General features: G+C 45.2%; 1 protein-coding gene across 1 annotated transcript in view; it reads right to left on the bottom strand.

Moving 5' to 3' along the window:
- Window positions 1–27,451, bottom strand: part of zfpm2a (zinc finger protein, FOG family member 2a) — a 106,993-nt gene that overhangs the window by 23,614 nt on the left and 55,928 nt on the right. The window contains exon 5 of the mRNA XM_047042858.1: window positions 16,580–16,691. Coding sequence (XP_046898814.1) covers window positions 16,580–16,691 — 112 coding nt within the window. The remainder of the gene's footprint in view (window positions 1–16,579; window positions 16,692–27,451) is intronic.

Genomic DNA, 27,451 nt, shown 5'->3' with positions numbered 1-27,451 from the left:
CGAGCCGCGTTATGAAACACATCGCAAACCAACGGGGAAAATAACTGGCCACTTAAAGGTGGGGTGCATCTGACAGGTGACAGGTAGTGCCAGGTTTAAGGCTGGGGAGTGAGGGGAGCGAGGACGGGGGGGCTGGATGATGGGGCCAGCAGTCTGGGGGCTCTGGAATCATCTGGAACTGTGCGAGCCAGCCAAGGGAACCAGCTTTACAGCCTCAGGCGTTTCAAAGTATCTGGATGGGATTGGGGTTATGGGAGTGTGTCTGTATGTGAGAGTGTGTGTATGTGCGTTTGTTTGAGAGAGGGAGAGAGAAAGAGAAACGTGTGCATGTTTGAATGCTGCTGCTATTAATGTTTGGGTGTAGGGACACTAAATGACTAGAGTCGCAGGCATTGTCATCAACCTAAAAATGTACATAATTTCCCCCCATGCCTCAATCCCCTAATAACCTGTCTTCCAAAAACCCTTACAAGGATTACCTATCAGCCCATCTGCTTTGTATGCAGAATGTGGCGGCGGTTTGAAAACGAGTGAGCGTTAAAGATGGAGAAAACCACATCTGCACCCGCCGATTAATCCACAACATTCAGAGGGATCTCAAGTCATTTACAATATCACAGCATCCATGATCTAGATTCCCTGCCAGAGCTTAGCTGGCGACACAGAGTCAATGCCCAGTTCAATACGGACTGATGGGATGTATAATTTCCTGACAGATGCACGCCTACTCAGGAAGCACAGGGTCATTTTAACATTCACAAGCAGAGAATGAAACAATTTATCCTTGAAAGGAAATGGACACCAAATTATTACTGGTTAGGAGAGAGAAGCCACGGTAGAAAAAAAGAAAGGAAAAAGAAGTAAAGGTGGCTGTGCTTTGATGGAATCACATCAAGTGAGTTCCATTCTGAAAAGAAAATGAACAATCAACTGTGTTTTTAACCGTTTTATCCGGAAAAAGGCAACTATCGATCCGTATGGGTATTTCTTAGTGAACAAATTGCTAAGTAAGCTCAATACTAATTAGGCCTATATAAGAACTTAAAGTACAGAACATACCGCTTCAAGGCTTATTTGTATGAGTAGGAAAACAAATGTAAAAAAAAGAAAAAGAAATTGGATGGGGAAAAAACTGAACAGAGCGTTTTTTAAATATTAAAATAGGGGTAACAGTTATGTAGATTTTTAGAATTGGTAGCACGCTTTGTTGGTTTGAGCCAAGCCCGGCCATGCTAAATCCACTCTTTAAAGTACCCCAGCACACTAGGTTAGTCTGATAGGCTGGTTCGGCCCATTGTTATGGCTCCGTCTGACAGTCTTCAACGCCAGGAAGGGGGAAACAGAGCTACTTGTCAGTGGGGTGCCTTATGAATTTAGACTCAACGTTCAGATTCAACGTGTGGCCAAAACACACCGTCTTTGGACTCTCCCTGTGAACTGTCAACCAACGCCACCAAAACCCACAACCACACTGGTGAAAATGCCTTCTGCCAGCCCCTCTCTGTACGCCGGCTACAGTTGAACACGAGGAGACTTTCATGGTTCTCGTGTCTCTCAGCTTCAACAGAACACTTTTGGTTAAAGTAACAATCAGAGAGGTTACAATACACATGCATTCATGTATATCGTTAAGTGGTATAGGAAAAAAACATATGTGAGGTAAAACACCAAACTAACAACAGTAGATGACAGTGCTGGGTGGGGATTGTCACAGACACATCAAGGAATCAGCTGACAGAGTGGGATTCCTGTCAAACCTCTTGGCCCACAACTAAATCATGACATTGGCGAGAAACGTTCACGGCATTTGTTGGTCGTGGATGAGGCTTCATCAGACAACGAGAATGCCGCCGTTTCCCAGAGTCCCCGGGCTGCGTCCTGATCATAGTGCCATTTTACAAGGGGGTCATCTACCACCAACAACTTTGCCTGACCTTGTGGTGCTGAATAAGACTGTAAAATTGATTCAGCTCCCGTAATAAAAGGCCACACGTATTATCAGCATTATAATTATAATTAATACTACACCAGCCAGCGAGGGGCCATTATTTACGAGGTGGCGCACGGCAAGCAAACACAACAATAATCTGGCCCATATTTTTATTGATATGTTGATGAATGGCTCTCTTTCCTCCAAAACACCAATGGAATGTCTCGGTGGGCTGATCATACAAGTGATGATAATTTCATTTGCTTGGTATTTTTCAACTTGCCTCCCCATCCTTCTCCTCCCCTCCCATTTTTCTCCCTCTTTATTTCGTGAGTCCTTTGCTGGTGTCACCTTTAGTCTCTCAGACCTCATTACTTGGTTTGGGTCAGATGATAGAGTAGGTAAATTACTGCCAAGAAGGAACTATCAGACAGTTAGCCTAGCATGTATAGGGAGATGCAGTTTGGACAATTGCTCCAATTGGTGTTATACTGGCTGATGTGTGACTGAAGAAAGAACGGAAGAGAATGATTCTTCTCTACAATGGAGATCTGATCCATTCAGAGCTCACAGGCCGACGAGTATGCAGGTCCTGAACATGAGTGTCAGTTGAGGGTTCCCAAAGTGTGTATATGACTGTAAACATGACATATGGTGACAATATAGCACGCTCAAGTCTCTGTCTGAAATGTTATGTTTTTATTGGTGTTAAGAATGTATTGGTGAATTGGCATCAGAAGAACAGGCCTCTCTGCCAGACAGTGAGAGAGAATACCATGAAGACAGCAGAGTCCATATCTAGGTTATCCTTTATAATTAGATGTCTCTGTAGCCCCTACCATGCCTTCTGTCAGATAATTGTAGTCCAACCCTCCTAATTTTGCAGCGAGGGGGAAAAAAGGAAAAAGAAAAAATCGCATATTTGTCGCTATCTCCTTATTAATTCTCCTCACAAATCCTTGATTATTTTCCAATCCTTTCCTCTGATATCTCTGCCGCTCTGTTTGTCTGTTTTCCTCCTCCGCGGAGCAGTCAGCCTGCCTTCTCAATCGGCTGTTTTGTTTCTTGTTTTAATGAACAGTTGGATTCTTTTCTTTCTGTACAAGTGCTGGATTTGCCTTATCAACCCCCCCGTCCCTTTGAGGGCTGCCAATTGGTTTTATCCTTGGATGTATCATTTCTTATGCTTCCTCTTTTTTTCCCCACAAAGAGAAAGAACCACTCCGTCAACAACCCTCTCCGGAGCCAGAGATTAAAAACCTCAACATCACCTACCTTCCAGCGTTACTCCCAACTGGCTTGTGTAAAACTCAATTAAACTCGTCCCCACTGAATTTCACATTACAGTACATTAAAAGGAAAATTCTTCAAGCGTGATGACAAAGCTTCAAACCTAGCATCTGTAACTGCTATTTAGGAGATTTTTTTCGTAAAGTCGCTGTCTTATGGGTTTAGGCCTCATGTCGATGCTAAAGGCAATGCAAAGAAAAGAAAGAGTTTTTAGGGTGGGGGACGGAGGGGCAAACTTTAGGATTTATTTATCTACAGCCTCATTAAAAGTCACAGCCTCTAGTTGATATGCGACGTAAGCAAGTACTCAAGGTCTCCTTTTATCAATTAACCCTCAACAGTGCTAGTGCTAAGTAGTCCTCCCTTGACGATTGCAGGTAAATATTTTCAAACACTATCAACATAATGATAGTTGTCAACCTTTGTCATTGGTGGTGGTACTTGCACAGCGATGTGGGCCCAAGGGGACAGGCTGCTGTTTTGATCTTGATTTCAGAGGCTGATCACTCAATAGCACATTACACCTCTGATTTAATACAATCTGGCTGCTTGAGAAGGTGTTCAGTCAAGCGTCACACGAGGGAAAAGGAACACGACAAGTCGATGTGTGAACTTAATTCAGATGTGACAATCTGCTTTCAACTACATGGTAGAGAATATGGGAGCGGATCTGTGTGTATGTGTGAGTGGGAGGTGTGTGTGTTGTGTGTGTGTGCAAGTTGTGTGTGTGTGTGTTGGTAGGCGTGTCCAGTATGCGTGTGTGTTTGTGTGTGTGTGTGGTGTGTGGAGGGGAGGGTGGTTTCTGTCTGTGTGTGGTGTGTGAGGGTGTGTGCCTGTGAATGTGTGTGTGTGTGCCTGTGTGTGTGTGCCTGTGTGTGTGTGTGTATGTGTGTGTGGAGGGGAGGAGTTCTAGTGTTGTCTTCTCTCTCTTTGTGGGGATGTTAAGAGTGCGGATGAAGAGCTCCTCTCCTCCTCTTTTGTAGCCTCTGTTTTGATAGTGAGTGGGAGAGAACAACCAGAGCTGTAATGTGGAGTGTTCTACAAAGCAAGCTTGGTGGGAGGGAGGCTTGGCTCGCCTCTCCCCTGCACCCAAGCCCACTTATCAAGGGGGGAGCTGGATGCACACGCACACACACACACACATACACACACACACTCCCAGATGGGCCTATCCCTCCCCTCTGCTCTGGAATCCTGGGGGCAGCTTTGAACGCTCTCAGAGCCGGAGTGGGCGATCTGTGACATTGTTTCAGAAACAGGCGTGTGTGTTGGTGCTGTGTGTGTGGGTATACTGTACATATGTGAAACTATATGTGTGTATATGGGTGTTTATATACAAAACATATCTTTGTGTGTGTATAGACTGTATATATATATATTTATATATATGTCTGTACGTGTCTGGGTGCAAACGTGTGTGTGTGTTTGGTCACCTCCATGTGCTCTCCTGCCTCGATTAGAAGACAGGGTGCAGCCTGTGTTTTGGGCTAAACATGCCCCTGCGTGGACACGGGGTCCAGGGAGGGCCCCGGCCTGGGCCCAGCACCAAGATCACTCCCCCTTGTCTCCTCTGTTTCCTCTGCAGCCCTCTCCAACACATGACACGTGTCCCTGGCCAAAGATCTGCCCTCACAGATACCACCAGTTGAAGGTCAGGACAAAGCCCATAGAAATGAAAAGAAATGTCTGGAAGACCTTTGGCACAATAATCTATAGAAATGTGGATTTCCGACACAACTTCATAATCCTAGCCTGCTAATGTTTTTGTATTAGTTTTGTTATGTGAGAAATGCAATCGATTTGTTTTTTTTCAAGGGGTTTATTCTGCATATAAATACATATTTTCGGGGGATTATGATACATGGCTAATGGATCCATCACAGGATTATGCACAACTATCTGTTACTGAGAAAGCTAATCAATAAAGTAGACTAGAATGCAGATGGTCTCTCCACTGCTTTGCTGTACAAGAAATCCTAAGAAGAAATATAGAATAGATAAATACTCTAAGTAGAAATACAGAGTAAGATAACAGTAGAAATACAGTAGAAATAGGCCAGCCAGTGCCCAGTGTCCAGGGTGGTTGGCTGTCTGAGGTTCACTGGTATGAGATATGTAATAACTCCACGTGTACAATGTCTATACACTTCAAATTTGCGAGGACGGTGAGCAGAAAATGTGTTTACCAGCGAGCAGAATTCCCCACTTCTGTCAGGTACGGGCCACTTTGAATAATTCATGGTTACAGCCATGGGCGTCCGTGCAGGGTGGAAAACGACTGTGAAAGGCTTCACAGGTGTCAGGAGAGAGGTGGTACCCTGTACCCTCACCGCTACCTCACCATGTGCCAGCGATGACCACATAGCCTACACTGTGTAATTAAATCAAATACAGGTCTGCTGTTGAAAATTACCGTAAACCATATTGCATTCTCCGACCTCCAGCTGACTCGCTCATAACTGTGTTTGTATTAGGTCTTATCATACCTTTAAATTACATGTATAGTTTGGGAAACGGGTGTAATAGGCATTAGAGCTAAATGTTTGTTGCCGTATTAGGAAAGAACACTCTACATGATTTGAATTGCTCCAGTAGAAATGATGTTGCTGTCAGATTTCTTCCTCTTAAAAGCTTGTCTCATTTGAGGAGGAAACCAGATTGGGATTGACACAAAAAGTGTGACGTGAATTTTACATTTCAAAGTGTAGCTCTTTTTAATATGAAAAAGGACCCTTCTTTCCAAATGACACATTTTTATTGACAGGGGGGAGAAAAAAAAGCCCTTGGGTTTAGACATCTTTGTTAATTAGTGGTCTTCTTATGCGGTGTTATTTACTAGCCAGCTGCTTTGAAGAGAGTGTGTGCTGGAGAAGCCGTGGTCTCTCCGGGATGATGGATGCTCCCATGTCCCACTCACTGTAGAGAGGACGGAACAAGCTTGCCTAATTCCTGACATGAAATATTACCTCGACCACTCCACAGTGCAGACCTGTTTGGATGGCGAGAGAGATAGCATCCATCCTTTTAGTATACCAAACAAACAAACAAACAAAAGCCCAGCAACCTTTCACCCGACACAGGAAGTACAACTGATAAGTCACTACCAATTTCTCCTTTTTTACTGAAAAGCGTTTTCTCTCTCTCGCTCTCTCGCTCACTCTCTTTCGCTCACTCTCTCTCTTCTTTTCTCTCTTTCTCCTCGGCCCCAGATTCACCTTGCTGTGCTTGTGCCCTTCCATTACAGGTAAGCTACGTCTGCCAACTACCCCCAGGCTTTCTTGTATTTGTCACTCATGAACAGAGAAGAGGAGAGGATGTGGAGGGTGGGGAGTAATAAATCTGATTTTTTGCCAGCTAAGGGCTTCTATCTCCCCAAAACAACACAATCCGTTGGGAGACACTGCTGTGAGCATTAGGAAAGCGTGGATTTAAACCTTGTCCACCATGATCAAACCAGGATTTATGAACCATCATAACTCCAGACTACATCCAGCAGCTTATTAATTTTATATATTTCTGTCCGTTCCCTGATATTCACAGCCTTGACAGTCACTCAAGATAAGCCAAACGACTGGTGACAGGATAGAGTGCATATATATTTTTCACTGTTCTGGCGCTCCCCTCTACTGGAGGGTGTTTCACAGGAACCTTGAGAGGGCCAGGCTGTGATTTGTCTCCTGTTTTAGTCTCCAGTCGCAACCTTCCCATTTGTAAGGATCCCTAAATCAGCCGTGTACTCTGGTCTACAGTTTGAGAGGAGAGGAGAGGGAGTGAGAGAGAGAGAGAGAGAGAGAGAGAGAGAGGCCAAGAAAGAGAATCACACACGTTGTGGAAATGTAATCAAAAATCCTACTAATCACCATTTACAGGCCCCCCATATATAAAGGCCTGCACTGCGATAGGGGAGGCCAACAAGCTGATAGGGTTTAATTTAACTAGAGTGTAGGTCGGAGGCTTGATTTAATACGGCCCACAGGAAAGCAGGCAAAGAGAAACAGTTGTTTTTTATGAAATGATCACATAAGTTCACATCAATAAGGCCCTAGCTCATTATCAGAAGCATTACATGAAAGAGGCGGAGCTCTCTGTGTATGGGGGAGGAACACGCCGGATGAACTGTTTCGCCTGGCTCTGTGCTTGTGACACCAAAAGTAGGACTGGTAAACTACTCTGGGCTTTCCTTAGTATTCGTGAATTTTGAAGATTGTAAAATCTTCACAACAGCAAGAGGACAAACCCTTATCGACCAAGCTAGGCCAGCTTGCAAGCAAGCAGCAGCACAGAGCATTGGAAGACTTCTTGCTAGCCTAGCTTGCTAGCTAGCAGCAGCTAGCAGTGAGTACCTGCCCTGGCATCCATCCTAGCCTAGCCCGCTAGCTAGCAGCACAGAGCAAGAAGGATGTAATCTGTTGATACAGGGAAACACCAAGGGTTTGGGTCAAAGGGATTAAAATGGTGGAGGTGGATGTGAGCAGCAGAGGGGCTGTGGGAGAGCGGGGGAGCAGCGGGCGAGCAACCCGACAACAGAGAGGAGCGCGGAGATTACAGGGAGTGTGGCGAGGCTTCCTCCCAGAGAGGCGGCTGACTCCAAATGGCATTGGAACACAGCATTAGTGGACCACCATTCAACAATATGCAGGCTTAGCAGGCCAGGGCATCCGGATAGCCAGGCTAGAGAGAGGGGGTAGACTTCCTGGTTTGGCCCCAGCGATGGAGGTGTGTCCCTGTGGCGGCAGACACGAAGGGCCTCTGCGGCCAGGAGCACGATGTCTGACCTGTATGTAGGTAGCAGGAGGGGTTGGAACCACATGGTGGAACCACCGCTTCTGAGGCACCAAATAGTCCTCTTGGTGTAATGGTAGACGCTCAGGTAACTTTTACGTGCAAGCTAGGTTTGAATCATGCCTTGGTCACAAGCGTTGTGTGCCATGTGCATTCCATTGCGTCTTGTTTTTAAAGAAGAAAACAAAACAGGTTATTTTCAGAGGGCAAAGACAAATTACATCCCTTACATCCACCATTGACAGCGACGTTGGACTCACATTCTCTGTCCCGAGCCGTGTTGAGAATCTCCATGTGTGTACAGTAGCGGGGAGGATCAGATTACAGCCTGCCGCAGGTTGAATAGACTTGTGCTCCCCGCTCCCTCAGTAAGCTGACTAGTGGGGCGATGACAGATTGGTTTCTACTGAGCGCATGGACGAGTACAATAGAGTGGCTTTGATAGAGTAAGAGAAACAGTGCATTGGTGCCCCCTTCTCTCTCTCTCCCTCTATTTCTCTCTCTCTCTCTGTCTCCTCCTTTCTCTGTCTTTATCTCTCTCCCCCCCCTCTCTCTCTCTCATTCTCTCTCTCCCTCCCTAGGGCTGGTAGAATGGATGGCCCTGTCCGACCCAGGCGACACGACGTCCACTCATCTACGCTACTGTACCTACAGCACGCCTGTCTGCTCCCCCACTCTCTGTCACACACACATACACGAGCGCACACATACGCACACACACACTCTCGTGGGCCAGGGGGACCCATCTCTGTCACCCAGTGCTACGGAGCGCTACAGAGCTCTCCGACCTCCCCGAGGCAGCTAGAGGTCACGTCTCAGCCCCAGCCACACGCGCTCGCACGCGCTCACACACATGCGCGGGCCCCTCCAGTCACGTCTAGAATGTACAAGAACTTAGAGTACCGGAGCTCTCGAGGTTTTTTTCTTCCTTCTCTCTATCCGTCTCCATCGACCTCACCGAACGTCCCTCTGACGCCACCCTCCTCCCCTGTCACTATGTCCTCGCTGGGCCCATGGCTTTGGGGTTTGATAAGGGTGAAACAGCCCAGATTCCCTTTCTAGATGCTTCCCCGTGATACAGTAAGATAGCTGTGGTAGTGCCCGCGGTGTGTTCTCCTGTATGCCGCGGTCAGTGGAGGCGATACCACACTGATGCCGTGCTGCAAACACTGCCACAGCATGGGTTCTGTCCTTTTTTTCAGTTTTTTTCTTCACGCAGGGAGGCGTCTAATCAATAAAATGGATTAGCTACAAAGGTATGTATAAAGGTTATCGCCCCGGTTCTTCTACACAAGCACAGTGATGATCCCACTGAACAATTTTGGAATGTGGCATCCTTGTTTTTCTGGAGGAAATCAGATGTTTTTCCTTTTTTTTCTCAATTGATTTTGGGGATATGGTATACATCAGGACTAGGAAGGAGCTTGCCATAAACCCCATAACGTTGTAATGGAATGGCTGTGCTCCTATACGGAAACCAGGACCTGCCTGTACCTCGGCAGACTGGATGATGTTTTCTCTTGCGAGGGCCCATCACAGTTTTTCATTCCTTGGGTGTGTGTGACTCGCCACTGGCCTCCCGTCTCATTTGGAGAATGTAGTTCTCTATCAGACGACACAGTCACGCTCACACGGGCCTATATCCACCCTCACATGATGGCTCTGAACACTCCTTCACACCACTGCTCTCTCTCTCTCTCTCTCTCTCTCTCTCTTTCTCTCTCTCTCTCTCTCTCTCTCTCTCTCTTTCTCTCTACCCCGGTGCCCCCCCCCCCTTTAACTCTGTTCCCCCCTCCTCTCCCCATCCCGCAAATCACAGCTGATAAAAAGAGCCCCCTAAAAGCAGTGTGGAGAGGCCCCCTCACTCCAGCTCTCAGCTTTTGTCTCCAGCGACCCCCCCCCAACCCCCGCCCCCCCCACACTCCCATCAACCTCCAGCTCTTCTCACATACAACCAGACGTCCGCACACTCTCTCTCTCCATTGCCAGAGATTGGAGTTAGGGGGGGGGGGGGGGGGAGTGGGGTTATCCATTTTTACCAATGGCATCACCCCATTGGGTTTTATCCAAAAGCACATTGACAATGCTTTTCACACCTACTTACCACTGCTCTGATGGGGAGGGGTGTGTGTGTGTGTGTGGGGGGGGGGGGTATTCCTCCCCAGTCTTAAAAGCGGGCGAAGGGCTTTTAAAAGACAAACAGAATAGACTCTTTAATTACAGCCCTGAGATCCGCTATCTCGATTAAAGCCCTTGTAGAGGCTTATGTTCATGTCTGAGGAATTTTGTCATTGATTATGCCGTTAGGGAAGTTAGGGGAGAAAAAATACAAAGTACACATAATCACATTAACTAGCAGTGATTAATGTACAATAATAATGGGATCTTCCACACCATCTGTATTTAACACACTCTGTTACATCTCTGGGTAGAGATGCACCAATATTAAGAGGCAGCTATGGCAAATCCACTTAGCCAGTTCATTGTTCAAAGCGATGTGCCAAAGTAGCACGGAAAACTCCAGGCTTAAACAGGCAGGGCAACACACAAGAAGGCTCCCACACTGCACTCCTGGACTGACAGGAAGTCAACACTCTCTATGCATCCCACTTCCTGCCCACCCAAGCCTCTGGGGCTTTGTGAGAATAAGTGAGGAAGAAGGAAGGAGGGAAGGAAGCGTCATTAGAGTATTTGTACAAGCCCACTGACAGCTCTAAAAGTCTTGCTCTCGGCCAGCCAATCAGCTGGCTCGCTGATCGATACCGAGGCATTTCTCATCATCGATTATACAATTATGGCCAAGTTAAATGAGCAGACCCCACCCCCCTCCTCCTCCTGTACAACACATTAACCAATCCGGTCAGAAGAAAGGTTGCCTTTTTTCCTCCTTCCTCTAAATGCGGTGCTTAAGCATGAGCTTCCCGCTTAGGCCAGGTGCTTTACACGCGTCTGGAAGTCCACGAGGGTGCAGTACATCACTCTTATTAGGTGCACCGGAGCACAATGGGATCATAATTAATGGTCACAGCAGGAGAGAGCACTGCCCTGACATGGAAAAGTGGGCCTGCTTAAGCTTTACAAGGCATTTAAATATGCAGAGTGAATGGCACAGGCGAACCCCTCCTGCACCGAGAACAGGCAACACTCATTAGGCTGACACCCTCGGTGGCCCTGAGACAAGGACAGACTTTCTGTCTCTCTGCCTGCCTGTCTGTCTGTCTGTCTGTCTGTCTGCCTGTCTTTTTGCCTCTCTACCTATTTGTCAAAGGTCATTCATGTTTGAGGGTAAAATAATTTCACTTAAACAAGAATATAGTGTACTCTCTAGGTATTGTGTAGTGTTGTTATGTGCTGTTAGAGTATTATATAGTGTACGTCTGGGTACTGTGGTGAATAAACAGCAGCGTGGGTGCTGAGACAGAACGGTCTGGACTGGTGTCTGGGCTGTAGTGTCTGGCAGCAGAGGAAGGTGCACCAACACACCCACACACACAGACACACACACACACAGACACACACACAGACACACACACACACACAGAACAATGCACATAAAAGCCAGTCGGAAGAGGCGTCTGGCCTGTCGTCTTTCACATGACTCTGAATGGAGCAATAACAAAGTGTGTGTGTGGATAAAGAGAGAGAGAGACAGAGAGAGAGAGAGAGACAGAGACACACAGAGAGAGAGAGAGATACAGACAGACAGACAGAGAGAGAGAGAGAGAGAGAGAGAGAGAGAGAGAGCGAGCGAGCGAGAGAGCGAGCGAGAAAACGGTGTGTGTAAATGTATGCATGAGAGACTGTGTGCACGTGTGTGTGTGTGTACATGAGCCTGTATGTGCGTATGGGATGTGTGTGTTTGTGGACGCTTGTGCACGTATATAAGCACACCAGTCTACTTACGCATGTGTGGGAGGCTAAGTCTTAGCATGATTCCCATTCTGTCGTCCTTAACCCAGCTCCCTCCTCATCCTCTCACCCTTCCTCCTCTGCCAGACAGCTACACCTACTAGAAGTGCTACCATGACATATCTGGCAGTGCTAACTCCCCTCTAAAACTATCTCTACACTAATAATAAATGTACAATAGCAGTAACGCTACACTATAACTAAACGTTCACCCCTCGAACTACACTACAACTGACTGTGCACTCATTCATTTCAGTCTGACCGCGACAAGTTATCACGTGGCTCAGTGCAATCAATTATTGTTCGGGCGGAATCATTAATAATTTCCTAATGAAAACGATTCTGTTGATCTCTGTTGCATTTTAATTAAACATAATTACGCAACCGTTCGAAAGCCGTGGTGGGGGTAGCCCTTTAGGGCACAATCCTGTTTTAATACACTGATAATGGATTTTTACATTGTGTCAGTTGTTTAGTTGGTATTCAGTCACACTGGTTCGCTATGTTCCCAGATAACAGATAATAACCCTGGTACTTCCTATATGCCTCAGTCTCTTTGTAAAGGGGGGGAGGGCTGAAATGAACAATGACATGTGAACTGTTCCAGTCTGTGGCCTCAGCAGCACTGTGGGCTTGGACTCTGGGCCTGACGGGGGGATTCTCCTGCATCTGTCCCACACGCTGTGAAATCACCTTCTGAGGAGCGGCCCGAACACAAAACACCGGGCAAGAGCGAATTTGTTACGTTTGTGAGACTGCAGTGAAATGTAAGGAGTATCTGAAAGCCATCTCGCAAGGTCATGCCGGTTCAGGGTATACCTCAGAGGTCCGCGCTTTAGAACGGCAGACAAAAGAGACGGGGGAGGGAGAAAAAAAGGGATCTTGATGGCGAGGACTTGGTGAATATGAAGCAATACAAAAGCCACTGTGAGTTAGTCTAATTCTGCAGTGTATGGGCTTATGTAAAACGGCCTAGTTACATTGGTCAATTTCCGCCTGAACAAAGGCAAAGTTTCTCTGGAGACATATTGGACATGTGTATCTGAACGCAGTCCGCTTAAGAGGCTTACGTTTAAATATTTAGGCGACCTTTGAATAACAGGACATAATATGGGGCGCGAGAGTGTGAGTTTCAAAGGGTTTAGTTTTCAGGTAACAAAGCACAAGCACAATAAAGCCATGTGTACACTGTAAATGAATGAAGTACAGCGGAACTTTCACATCGCTCAGTGTACATGCTTCATATAATGGATATGTGTGTGCAAAGCCTAATTGAGGCTTTCTAATATGGCATGCTGGGATTGCTGCACGTAAGTACTCTACTGTAATAAAAACGGTCTCATATTATAGGTTTCAGAGTGATTTCTGTGACTAGATCGATATATAGACATCAAAAGCCACTCTCATTATTTCCTCCTCGAAAACAGAATTAGTCAATTACTGACAGAGACATATTTGTTTCAGTGACATCCAATGTAAAAGAACACAAAAAAACACAAAAACCCATTTAGCATACGCTACATTTCTGGGTGTTTAATGGACCTCCACTCTACGCAGTTTATTAAATACTCAAATCTCTGCAGATGTTCTCTCTCTCTCTCTCTCTCTCTCTCTCTCTCTCTCTCTCTCTCTCTCTCTCTCTCTCTCTCTCTCTCTCACACTCCCCTTCCCTCCCCCACCTTCCCTTCCTCCCTGCCTACAGCGTTACTGTAATGTGTAATTACTCCACGGGCTTGCTGTCTGTTTCCGAAACTCCACTGGTTCAAAGAAACTGTCGGAGTGTGGAGGGGTGCATTGTGGGAGTTCCAGGTGGATTTCTCGATAATGAGTCACCATAGTGGAGTTGAGAGTTTTAGTAATGGCTGACTGCTAAGGCCCCGGCCGGGGCTGTAATGCAAAACAAACAACACACATCCAGGCTGCAGCTGCTGACAGCCTGGGAAGAAACAGATACAGGATATTTTCATCCTTCTCTCTCTCTCTCTCTCTCTCTCTCTCTCTCTCTCTCTCTCTCTCTCACTCTCTCTCTCTCTCTCTCTCTCTCTCTCTCTCTCTCTCTCTCTCTCTCTCTCTCTCTTTACTCTCGATCTCTCTTCCTCTTGTCTCTCTCTTTTGTGGCAAGGCAGAGGAATTGAGTTGAAAAAAAAGTATTGTATTTACGGAACCTAATTTCTTTACAGTGCAAGAAAGCAGAAAAAAGTATGCTGTTCATATTTAAGCAGATGCATTTTCAGTGTTTAAAATGTTCTTTCTATTGTTAGGAGTAGGTCACGTCAACCTAACTCCACATCACCACATAGCGTGTTGCAGCAATACATCACACACCTGACTGGCCACTAAAGTCACAAAAAACTCGAACTTATTTCACATATGGTTTGGGTCCCAGCCTGGGGCTCCCCTTGGGTATTTCACTGGTCTAACAGGGTGCTTGTTATGCCTCCCCCCAGACACACCCCACTGCATGTATTATACATGACACCCGACAGGAACATCTCTCTAAGGAATCATTTGTCCATTTCCAACCTCTTTTCTCCTACTTATTTTCCTCTCCCTGAAGAACGACAGTTGGGAAAAATGGTGAACTTACAACATTACCCATGCCACACCGAGTACACGGATATTCAGTGACAGACGACCACCCGTGAAAGTGGCGCAGGAGGCTGGATGGAAGCCGCCTGCTGTAGGTAGCTCAAACACATCGCCAGTTCGACAACGCCCGCTTCCCCTCGACGTCTTACGGAAACGCCCTCGATACGTTGACGTTGGAGACGCTCCAAGCTGCCTCAGTAACCATCGTGTGAGCCCGTTGCTGAACACGGCCAAGTTGTTGGGGAGGTTGGCCATCTGCCAAGTCCACCCAGAGGGTAGGATATATACGTACAGAGACGTTCACGGGTGGCCATACGTACTCCACACACGACGACAGCGACAACAACAATAAACAGACAGACAGGCGGAGGCCGGGGGATGTCAACATTAGAGGCCCCCTGCCTCTATGGGTCGGCCTCATGCAGAGAACAGTGGGGTCTGGGTCGACTTCACAGACAGACATGGCATAGTAGGCCAGACCAGCCTCAGACGTAGCCTCTGTCCAAGCCTCAGCCTCAGCATGGCCCTGTCTACATGCAGCCCAGACCCGACCAAACCAGACCAGCCAATTCAGTCCAGTCTAGTTTAGTGTACGCACCGCTTTGCAGGATCTCAATGTATTCTTTAAATCCAGTATTAAGATCTAGTATCTCTTGGCAGGCCTGTGATTCTGGTAGGAGGAATAAGCAGCCCTGTTCCAACACAATGACACAGAATCTCACTTTGGGTGGTCTGGGAATCAGTTCCATGAATCTAATTTAGGTCAAACTACAGCTCATAAATAAGGAAAAGGACAGCATGATGTGGTGATGATGGTAGTACAGATGTATACTAAGTATGGGGGCAGAGTGACTGTCTTCTAGATATCCACTGCACAATTATACAAAGACCAAGAAGAGAGGGAAAAATCATCACACAAATTTTACGAAACGGTTGAAAATCCAGTTATTACCCCTTCTTTGTTTCTTAAAGTCAGTTCCTCCAGCAAAAAAAGATTAGGCGATTTTAAGGAAGTGCGTAATCTTCTTTAACAGCTTATCAAAACTTTAATGATTTGGTGATAAAGAGCACAAAGTTAAGTAGCCGGCTAAGAGGATAACTCCCCAGTACAGTCTAGTGATTAGCAGATGAGAATTGGAAGACTGAAAATCCTGACTAGCAAATCCCAGTTCTGCCACTTTTATTCACTTTGAGGGGGAATAGAAACTGCGGCGACAAACGTAGTCACGGGGTAATCGTTTTGAAAAAACGGATAAACAGAGGCGCTTCTCTCAGCCTTTAGAAAAGAAGGCGCATCTTTATTGACTTATTTATTATTGGCTGTGTGTCTCTGGTTGCACCCTGTCAAGCCCCAATTCCAGTGCAGTGGAGGAAGCCCCGGTCTTTCATGAAGTCTTTAGACTGCACTGTGTCACAGCCGCTGGCTGCCATGGCGATCCCTGCATCACACATCCAATCTGGCGACTTCAGACTCTCGGATATATGAACAATACAGGATACCCGCATGTCGGACTTTCTTAATGAACACTCTGACTGTGTACGCAAACAAATTAGCCGTTTTTATACTACGCGTCTTCAAAACTGTGATTGGTTGGAGTTTGTGTGATGGGAAGGTCACAGAATCCCTTGTGATAAATAGCCAACATAAACAAAGATAAATAGCCCCGGCATGTCGAGTGTGCTTCTGAATAGAGTTTCAGTGATGTAAATTACTGCATGTGAGATAGAGAGTATGTGTGTGTGTGTGTGTGAGAGAGAGGGAGACAGACTGTAACAAACAGATGACAGTGACAGGGAGGGAAGGAGGGAGGGAGAGAGAGATAGAGAGACAGCAAAGAAGAAGCAAGAGGGAGGGACGGAGGGAGGGGAGAGAAAGTGAGCGAGAAACATTTGACGGAAAGAGAGAGAGGGCGAGGGAAAGAAAGAGAAAGAGAGAGCGCGTGTTGCTGTGTGTGTGTGCGGGCGAGAAACACCGAGGCAGAGACGGGCAGACAGGAGTGTGTGGTGTGGGGATTGTCAGTGTCTCAGCCGTGTTGGTGCTGGTGCAGGAGGAGAGATAAGGGAGGAGCCCACTCTTACCTTTGCTGTACACCACACAGTTGTTCTTGTTGTCTTCCGCTCCTTGCCAAGTCACATCCAGCAGCCACCTGGGGCCGGCGCTCAGCACCACCGGGACTGGGCCTTTCGTCCTCTGGACGGGCACAGATAACACACAGTAATCATCTGCTTCTTTTGGGTGATTAAAGAAACATTAATAACCACCGCATCAAGTTTACGCTTTTTTTTGGCATGTTTGTGTCTCAGCTGAAAGACAAACAAGGCCATTTTGTTGTTAAACTGTTAGTTTACCTTTTTAATGACATTGGGAGGGTTCGATTCAGATGGGTTGGGGTGTGTGTGTGTGCGCGTTTGTGCGTGTGCAGGAACCGTGGCATACAGAATAGAACATCTTGTCCCTGGCTTTCATCAGAATGAAGGAATTATCATTCAGGATTGAACCCTGAGATACAGTATCAGATCTCCTAGATTGTGACGATCTCGGGTGTCTGGGAATTACAAAAAGAATGCCGATGACTTTCAGAGAGAAGGAGGCGAGTGTTCCAGAGTGAACTTTGGGCACATTGTGCCTCACTATCTGCAAGATCTCACTATTTCCTGAAACAGCCAGGGAAGAATTTTAAGAATCAGTATCCATTTCAAAGGCCGATTGAGGTTACAGTTTATAATACGCCGGCAAATTATTCCGAGTGTGTAACGTCATTTTTCTTCTTTGCGAACGTTGCGCTTTAAGTTATTTCTATGAAACCGAAAAACAGGAGAGATAGACCTTGGCCCCTATCCTGAACACACTCACACGTGGAAAGTGAGGGTCACCGAGATTGTAGCAGCTGTTCTATATATTTTCATATATTCTATTTTATTTTCAAATGGCATATTTTTTGGGCAAAGAGGGTAATGAAAGAGAGTGCGTCTTCACAGCTCCTTGTACACGGGAAACAGACACAATCTGCAAGAGCTGGCCTGGTACCGTAGCCTAAAACTATCAGGCAAAATGCTTGTATTTCAAGACCATTACTTTTTAACCCCCGGGCCCTTTTTCATTAGAAAACTACAGGAATACTTTAGCTCTAAGAAAATGGGTTGGGGTGCAATATCCTCACTTCATTAATTTAACTCCCTCCACCACAGCTTGCCAGTAAACACTGTTGCCCATTAAACTCTGGACACAAAACTGCACTTCTGTATGGGCATTGTAGTTATATGTTTGGGAAGGCAACAACCTTCAATAATAAATACAAATGTCACATGAGAATGTTAAAGGTCTGCCTTGGCACAGATATAGTGGGTTCATACAGCAGAAGTGCTGTGCTGATGGGTGCACACATACACACACACACACCAACACATATACAAACACACTCTTTTTCTCTATTTCCAAGATATGACAGACACTGGAGAGCTTGTTGTTTTTTAGAATAAACAAACCCAGGATATCACATCCACTCTGCCACAAAACCAAAAGGAAATGAATGCCAACAAAAACATAAAACATACATACTACAGACTGTTTGTAAATACAGTTTTATGCATTAGCAAACTGTCTTGAAACAGTCAAAACTGTTTTAGAATTATTTTTTTGTTGCTCTTCTGCAGTTGTCTTATCCAGGCATAGCAGAGAGAAGACCTTCATAATTTAAGTCATAATTTAAGTCCTCTATTTTGCTTCCGAAATTAGCCTCAAAATGAAGTCTTATATCTGAGCTAACCTGAAAATCTTACACTCCTGTCAAAAGAGCAAAGAGGAGACTGTCAGATTGTTGCTACGACAACTATCTGAAATGAGAATCGGATTAACCCTTTCTCAGATGTGCAGACGCGAGCCGTCTTGTCTTCAGTGGAGAGAGGAAGAGAGGCCTCTCTCTCTCCCCAGTCTCTCAGAGCCCCTGGGAATTCATGATCTCCCGGCCATTCTTAACATACCCAGCAGGAGAGAACCACACGAAAGCACTGGCCTCAGTGTTGGAAATCAAACCTTATATAGACATTTTAGTTCATTAGTATCATGCTTTCAAACTGATTTAATTGAAAAGGGTTCTTTCTGTTTATTTACAGGAATTAGTTGTTTGTTTAAAGTATTAATATCAGGTATCGTAAATAATTGCTTGCTCCACAAATGTGTATTTATGTATTAAATAAACTGCAGTTGCATGAAGTAAACAAAATTCTTTATTATTCAAGAATCACATACTCAAGTTTTGTTATTATTATCATTATGAGACTAGCATAAATGTAGGCCTGCAATTATGAAGGACACTTTAGCGTGGTATGTTCAGCTTGAGTCTGTGAATGATGTGAGAGTATCCAGACAAAGAGACCCAGAGGATGTGTGAAGGGCTCTGACACATGATGATGTCACAAACGGGAGGAGAATCTTAGCTGTATATGTAAATATTGCCATCCAGTTAGAAACAGGCAGAGAAATGCGGAGTGACAGGCAGAAAATGATGATTTCTCAGGAGCGAGGGAGGATCTGTGACAAAGTGGCTAATAAAAACAAACCTTTTTTTTCTACTGGCCAATCACATCATGCAAATATGACGTACTTCCTTCTTGTCTACACTTCCTGATTGATGTGTCATATTCAAGCTTGCAAACACACTGACACCTATTGGCTATGACAAACATCAACATTATTTTTTGTCACCAATGAAATACCCAAACCATTGAGACAAATCCTATGAAAACTACTGTTAATATGAAGTCTTACCACCTAGTCTTTAAACTGTAAAATGAATAAAAAATAAGACAGAAATTAGGTTATTCATCGTAACTCTTTTTTCACAGAAATGTAGCTATTGTTGCCCATTGTAAGGATCCTCAAACTGTTTAGTAAATCTTTGCTAAAACTATATTTGTACTTGAACGTTACAAATACAAACAACTGTGGAGGAAATAAAACGACATACAAAAACAACACCGCTACTAGTCGTTGAGCCCTTGAAGACCAAGAAAACATCCTCCCTTTCTTTCCCTTCTTCTGTGGCGTGTTGTTATTTATCCACCTCCTCCCTGCACTCCGCTAGCTTCAGTACCCTCACCCTTTTTTTTCTTCCCTCTTTCTGGGCCGTGGTACCGTTCAGCGTGCAAGAGATACTGCGAGCAAAACACTGTAGTCAGCCGGGAAGTGATTACAAACTGATGCTCCAAATTCGCTATAAAATGAAAATCAATATTTCCACAAGTTGCTGCAACATAAAAGATAACCTTCATTGATTTTTCTAGACTTAGGCCTCTGTGATAACATCTAATATAAATTTTCAGCCGCACGGATTTGGATCAGAGCAGAGCAGGGGGCTCAACGATAAGTTCCGTGCACATCTCTCAGAGTTGTTTTTTCTCTTCTTCCTCTCCTCCTTTCTCCGAGGCAGGGCTGTGCTATTTATAATTGGCCCTGCACGAGCGAAAGCTTCTATCAGGAATCTGTTCTAATTTTTATTACTGAGGAGCTAAAGCCTGTTCCAGATAATTTGGAAATTTCAGGGGAATTGTGATAGAGCTGATGGCAGCGCCGGACCGACTCCAGAAAGGAGCTAACCTGTAATAGCCTCTGTGACTGGACTGATTAAATGTTGCCATAGATGAAAGACCTGCCATCACCGCAATAAATTAACCAATCACACAAATCCCAAGTCGCTTCTAATCCCTCCTTGATACCATGATCCTCTGATGGGCTGAAGGAGGTGAGGAAGAAAGTGGCTTGTGACACTCAGCCTCCCATAACTCCCTGGCTTCCTGTGTAAACAACTAGCTAATGATATCACAGATGACCATTTCACCACCACTGGCTACTCTTAACCCGTTTCACGGTCAGGGCAGGTGAAATCGATAGGAGCCTTGGTGGGAATGATTCTCTCCTCATCTTTCTCTCCTCCTCCTCCTCCTCCCTCCTCCTCCTCTTGCTCCTATCAAGGTCACTACCGGCTGTGCTGCTGTGGCTCTGATCCCACAGCTGCCGGATTTAGACAACTGAAAGATCAAACCCAGTTTAAGTCTGAATATCTTAAGGAATTCAATGACTTTATATTTGGATTTTTTACTGACGACAGCGCATCCCCTTCCTGCAATATCTAAATAAAAACACTCATTTAGAGGTCTGCACAGTGAGGGGTTGTGTGCTTTGTTCAGAGACACATTTTAGATTCCAATTAATAAATAAAAATAGCTCTGTAAACATCACTTTCAGTTACTGTTTTCCCTTTCTCTGGCAGAAAAAAATCCTCCCACAATAATGATTACTTCAGTCAGTAAATGTCCCTCATAATAACCGAACATCTGTCTCAGCTGTACTCTGTTTGCTCTCTCCCAGACAATGCTTGACCCAGCACTAATACTGTACCTACATGCTACTGGTGGCTTCCAGGTGTCATGTCCATTTCTGACTAAAGCTTATGGATGCTTGACTCAAGTTTATGTGTCCTGTATGTTACTAACATGGAGGCGAGGATAAAGGATTTGCACCTGTTTTTTTCAGACTGTTTACAGCAGACAGCACACACACGCACCCACACCCACACCCACACATACCTTGATAACGTCCATTGCAATTAGTTGCTCGCTATGATGAAACAAATTGCATGTGGTCAACTGGAAATTTCATTAAGGCAGATTTTCCTCCAGCCCTCGTTATCATCCTCTGTATTAATATTTTCTTAGCCTCAAGGACAGATTGGTTGCAAGGGTCTTTTTGTTGAATAAAATGGTCAGAACCTCTCTCACTCTCACTGTTTCTCTGCATGCACAGGGGGCTGTGTTGTATTCTGTCTATGTCTACTTGTGTTGATTTTCATTTGTAAGCTAAAAAAACATTTTCCGTCACAATCTCATCTAAACAGCAGAATACTTCAATTTCTCAGGTCCGCTTTTTATGTCATTCTCTCTCTCTTTTTAAAATAAATGGCAGTGGTTACATATGCCGGAATGAAACGATACTTTCAAACTGGTGCCTTTTTTTCCCAAGCCATAGCATCTGCTATTGGGAGTCTAAATAACAGAAATATGCAGAAATTGCGCACTAATTCCCCTTGGAGTTGGTTCTTGGCTGGTGCCCTGTCATAAATCAGAGAATTTCGATATGAAATGAGGCAAGCTGCTCTAATCATTTCTGCATTTCAAATTGGATCACTGGCTCAATCGCTTGGCTTTTAAACTGCTTGCCTAAGAGCAAATGTGAGGTGGGAGATAATTCGGCAGAAATCTCTCCCTGCTCTCTCTCTCTGTGCGGCAGCTAGTTTGCTGCTTGAGTGCAAGAGAATGCTCCCCCCCACTCCCCCCGACCCCATCTTTTTCTTTTCAACTTTGTTAAATTGACTTTTCGTTTTTTAAATCGATTAAATTGAAAGTCAGTGCTGTTCCAGGAATCTTTAAAGGGACGCCCATCAATGTGCACATGTGCCTTTATTTGGTCGCTATCATGGCAGCACTGGGGGTAAATAAATATTTTCTCATTTAAATGACCTTTTATCCTGCTGACTGTGCTTTAAGCATCAAAGTTCCCACACTGACTATTGGTTACTTGAGTCCATTGGAATTGACACAAGTTCATAGATATGCAAGGTATAGTATATTATTGACATAAACTGTGAATAATCATTTGTTTTGATATTTTACTATTTTTTTACCCAAAGACTGAAAACGATTGTACACTAGGAATATGTATTAAATGCTCCTTGTCTGCCTTGCTCATGAACCTTACCTAACAAAGGGTTTCCTTAAATGACCATTGATTAAAACAATTAAAATAATAATATACATTAAAAAAAAAAATCTCAGATTTACAGCCCATGCTCATTTCCATTCATGGAGGAAGGGAGGACAGACGGAGGGGAGGAAAAAGACAGAAAAAAGGGAATGAAAAAGAGGGAAAGGGACCCAGGTAGTTCCAATCATCCTGCTCTACCAGGTCTCCAGGCACCGTGAGGTGCTCCAACTACAGCGCCATCCAGTTTAGTGTAAGCCCTGCCTGCCCTCCAGACAAGCTCACCTCTCCTCTCCTCTAACAGCTGTCCTGATGTTCACCAACCTATTAAGCTGACACAAACATTTCATTTGAGATCCAACATTATTACATGTGTGCTGCAGGTGAGTAATATTATGCATCACTATGTACACTATTTGAAGTTCAGAAGAAGAGAAAAGTCAAATTTGTAATGCATGTTTCACTGTTTAATAATGACTGGGAGGTATAGCACACACACACACACACACACACAGAGGTCTCTCTTGTGCTCTGCTACGGTCAGAGCAGCAACATCTCATGCCTCAGTTCCTCCAGTTTGAATCATTTGAATTTTCCATTTGAATTCAATTGGGAGCGACATGTTTGATCTTTCTGCATGTGAGTGTGGGTTGAGTCCTGGAGCGTCGGGAGGGAGGTGAAGACATAAAGGAAAGCCTGCAGCCAGCGATGTTCACCTGTATGGGTATTACTACAGCCTAGGGGTCAGACCATGGGACAGGTGGCCAAGACACACACACACTCAGCACAAGCATGTAGGAGGGCTTTCATCAAAGAGGAAGGAGAAAGCCATAGTCTGTCAACCAATAAAAAGTCACAAATATCCCCTCCTCTTTGGAGTAAATAAGGACAATGTGAGGCGAGATGTTTGAATAAAGCTCTGCCTGGAGATAAACCTCAACCCACCCTTTAGGTATTGAACTTTAATGCATTCTTTTGAACTCTTCTTTTCTGCTCCGCAAAGCCAGTACTTTGAGGATGCATTCCACCAGCATGTTTTCTAGCATTACGTTACAGGAAAGGATTCATAATGGAAAGTCATTTTTTAGTAAGAACCCGAGGTGTCATGAACCGAAATCTAAACACACAAAAACAGTAACAAAGAAAAAGCGATTGCGGGGGAAAACAAAGATGACGTCTGCTCTTAAACTACAGTAACGATGAAGAAACTGATGCAGGCTTCACACATTTGCATATTTTCTGATCGTGATCACATGACGCAGCATTCGATAGTTTGATCCTGATGTGCACTTCAGAGAAATTAGGTCTTAATAAATCCACTTTAAAGACCGACAATATTTACACCGAGGTAAGTAAATAAGATAAAGCCGGTGAACTTGCCCCTCTGCTAAATGCATTAGACGTGAACTTCCTTATCAGAGCTTCAGCACACGGGCTGTTAGGAGATGGGTTTCCAGGGCTGGGAATGGTCTTTGTTACCCAATTAGTCTACTGACGACCCTGTAGTATAATATTCCTGCTTTGACAGCCTCATACACACAACCTAATGTGGTGTTGGACCACCAAAGAGGGGGGTGGACACTGTCCAGGCCTCCTCTCTTCCTGCCCAGCCTATCAGGCTTCTTTATCTCCAAGCCCTGACACGATAGCAGACCTAATCGCCATTTTTCATGGAATACTTTCATTCCACCCCCCCCTCTGCTGCTGCTGCTCATCCATCTGGAGTCATTTGACAAGGCTTTCTCTCTGGGCTTTAGAGGGCCTGAAGCCAAGCAGACCAGGAAGAGGCTGGGGCTGGGGCTAGACCTGGTGAGGCTGGAGTTGGGGCTGGAGCTGGGGTTAAGACAAGAGCTGGGGCTGTGGCAGGAGCTGGGGTTGGGGTAGAGGCTGGATGGACTGGAGCTTCGACTGGGGTGTGAGACTCGGTCTGGGAGATGGAGGTTGAAGCTGGGACGGGGTGGGACTTATCAGGGCCTGGCAGCAGGGACTTGCCTCCCTGTGGGGTGGGTGTCCTCCTCGGTGCTCTGGAGGAACTGAAGCATGCAACTGCCTGAGCATTTCTCCACTCACCAGCCAGAGCAGCCAAGAAGAAAGAGAGAAGCACAGCCCAGCTAGCCACCCAGGCCAGATCTGTGAGAGGAAAGACGTGCCACTAGACTCTAAATAATGTATGGAATGGGACAGGGGCTGAGACCCTGGGGCTAAACACATTCTGAGGCCTTCTTGTCTGGCAGTGAACAGAAAGAAGTGTAGCTGGCTTTAAGACTGGGAAACAGTCTTGGAACAAAACACACAACTTGGAAGAACTTCTTTTAAACGAAGATACAGTAACAACAAAAAACGGCTAAATGCTTTCAGAGGTCCTCGAAACATCAAGATGAAAACGGCCTGCCTGCTTGGAACCAAAAACATCTTACCAAACACCATAAACAAAACTGACGCCGCAAAAACTATAGAGTGCAGAGCTACCTACCTAGGAGCTGGATATGGAAACAATCAAGGATTATCTTCAGCACTTCTCAGGGAAGTTGTTTCAACATATCTGAAGTATGGCTACGACAGTGACAGATGGTCAGGCAGCTGGCACCACTCAACTTCCTCTCACTCGCTTCCTTACCCCCCCTTCTTCTCCTCCTGAGATTGCATTGAATATTTCCATGGTATGCCGTCATTTCCATTGATTTGGCATGGCACACTGCATATTTGTAGTACAAAAAAAACATACCCGTCCATGATGTGAATAAGGTTTTAGTTTGCAATGATAGAAGCTCAAGCTCTACTACAGAAGCAACAGAGCTGCTTTCTGACTGCTTTCAAGTACTTTGCTAGGGGTGAAATGTCACTGCTTGGTTACCAGTTTATCTGAATCTGAGCTCAACGTTATCAACGTAAAGGCCGGTCTATATCAGGTATAAACACGCTCTGACATTTATAAACATTTCAGATTTGGGCTGATAGTGGGTCACTCAGAAAAAGGCATGATCTGCTCTGGTAAAAATAAAATAAGCCCATGGTGTTTATTCCCAGTATTAGGCCTAGCTTTAATTTATTAGGGACTGAAACGAAAACCATATGCTGCCTTCTGCACCTCTCAGAGGTGAAAGTGTGTTTTAAGCCAGACTATATCCCTCAGACATGTGTAATCCTGTCTCTTCTGGGACTCTGGTTGACAGCGGACACCCTGGGGGCCTGAAGCACCGGCACGCCCCCCATCCCCCTCAGCCACCCCAACCCCACCACCAGAGGCAGGAGCACCAGCCCCCCAGAACCTAATACATTCCCTGGAGAGAACGCCCTCTCTCTGGCCCCTAGTTCTACTTGGCCTTTTGCACTCATAAGGCCCTCCACAAACACTTATCGCAGATGGTGCCAAAAAATTGTATTGCGCTTTTTTGTAAAAAGTCTGATGGGAATTACACATCTCAGAAAAATCTTCTTTGATAATAATTGTATTTGATTGGTCTGTTTGACCCAGGCTGGAAGTGCTGTGGCCCTGTAACAAGTGCTCTGCTGCTGGGAGGACAGCGCTGAGGAGAGAACAGCTTATTAAAGAGACATGAGCAGCGTTCCAGGAAACTGAAACAAGGCTGACCTCCCCTGTACTCTCCTGTCTTTCCTCTCTCACCATGGATGACTTAGTCTGGGGGAAACCGAGGAAGATAAAAGCCTTTTCTTTATTAAGATATCTATTCTTTTTACTACTTTCTATGAGAAAGTCAATTTATGAGAGAAAACACACATTTATAGCTGTTTATTATTAGGTGTTATCATATAATTATTACACATTATTGCAATCATCGCAAAAATAACAGCCCACAAATAATTAATCAGATTCATCTCAAACAAAGAAGCAGTGATTCTCCAGTATATTACACTATTAACACTAGTATAATGCTACCTTTGGCGTATCTTTGGCATGATTGAGTAAACTCAGCAGTCGCAGCAGCAGCAAACACAAAGCCAGTCAGTGAATTCTGCTCTGCTTATCGGCACACCTGCCATATCAGTTAGGGAGTTGTGCTGTGATGTAAGGACAGGGACATGTCAGGTTCACTTGTAGATCAAGTCAACCATGTATTATCTCCCATCCCACAGAGGAAAACAGCAGGGGCCAGGTGAGCGCAGAGACGGAACCTTGGAGAACCTCACACACAGGGCGCCATGGGTACCTTAGGGGTTCTAGCTACGGAACCGCAGGACGGAAACTTTAGGAAAGGAACCACACAGTTATCCCCTTCATCCCCCCCTTCAACCATGCCAACTCCACCCCACCGAACATAGATACATCTCCGTCTGACTAGATATGGTCACGTAATTGAGAGAATAGACGGACATTATTGAAACAAGAGTCCTCCCAGCCTGATCAGTGTGATGGCATGGACCCTCACACTCACACACACGTTATTGATAATGTCTGTATCTTTATGGATGACATCAAAAAGACAGCAAGTAAGCCAGATAATCACCATATTACCCATCAGACAAGGTCTTGATATTGGTGTAAGCCCAAGAAATAATTGATGCATGCAATCACAAATTGGTTCTCCGCCTAAAATTTGGGCCCATTATTTCATTAGACGAAGCCACATTCTTGCTGCCAAAATGATTTGTGTGTCCAACACAGAAATGCAAATCCTGTTAGTCCTGACAATGCTGGGCTTTTCATGCTTCTTACAACAGGGTGTAACTTTGAGATTAAAAAGGATAGTCCACCTTTAAATCAAAATGTTTATATAAATCAAACAAATATAACTTCTGTTTTTAGGTTTATTTGCTTGTGTGCCGTTTCTGTGGCAATCCCCTTGCCAGCCCCATAGTGGTCCTATCCTGCGGTGTCTTCTTGCATATGTAATTGGATGTTACTGTAAATAATTGCCTGGGCATGTGCCAGTGTCGTGATGATGATGATGATGATGATGATTTGTGCATGTGTGTGTACACCCATGTGTGACTGCGTGCAAGAGCCTGTGTGTTTGAGCATGTGTGTGTGTGTGCGTGTGTGCGAGAGCGTTTGCCCCATCCGTACTCCACTCTCAAGTCCCACTGATTCTCCTTTCCAGCCATGTTGAATCCTCTTTCCCTTATCAGCCGAGCCCAGGCCTGCATCAGCCTCTCCTTGCTATGACAGAGGCTACAACAATAGGCCCGCGATACCGCTGCTTAGAGCTCCGTTTCTGAGGGGAAACCTGCCACAG

Source organism: Hypomesus transpacificus, chromosome 2, assembly GCF_021917145.1.
Source record: "Hypomesus transpacificus isolate Combined female chromosome 2, fHypTra1, whole genome shotgun sequence".
NCBI classification, from domain to species: domain Eukaryota; kingdom Metazoa; phylum Chordata; class Actinopteri; order Osmeriformes; family Osmeridae; genus Hypomesus; species Hypomesus transpacificus.
The sequence above is the reverse complement of the archived record's forward strand: the minus strand, read 5'-3'. Positions and strand labels throughout refer to the sequence as shown.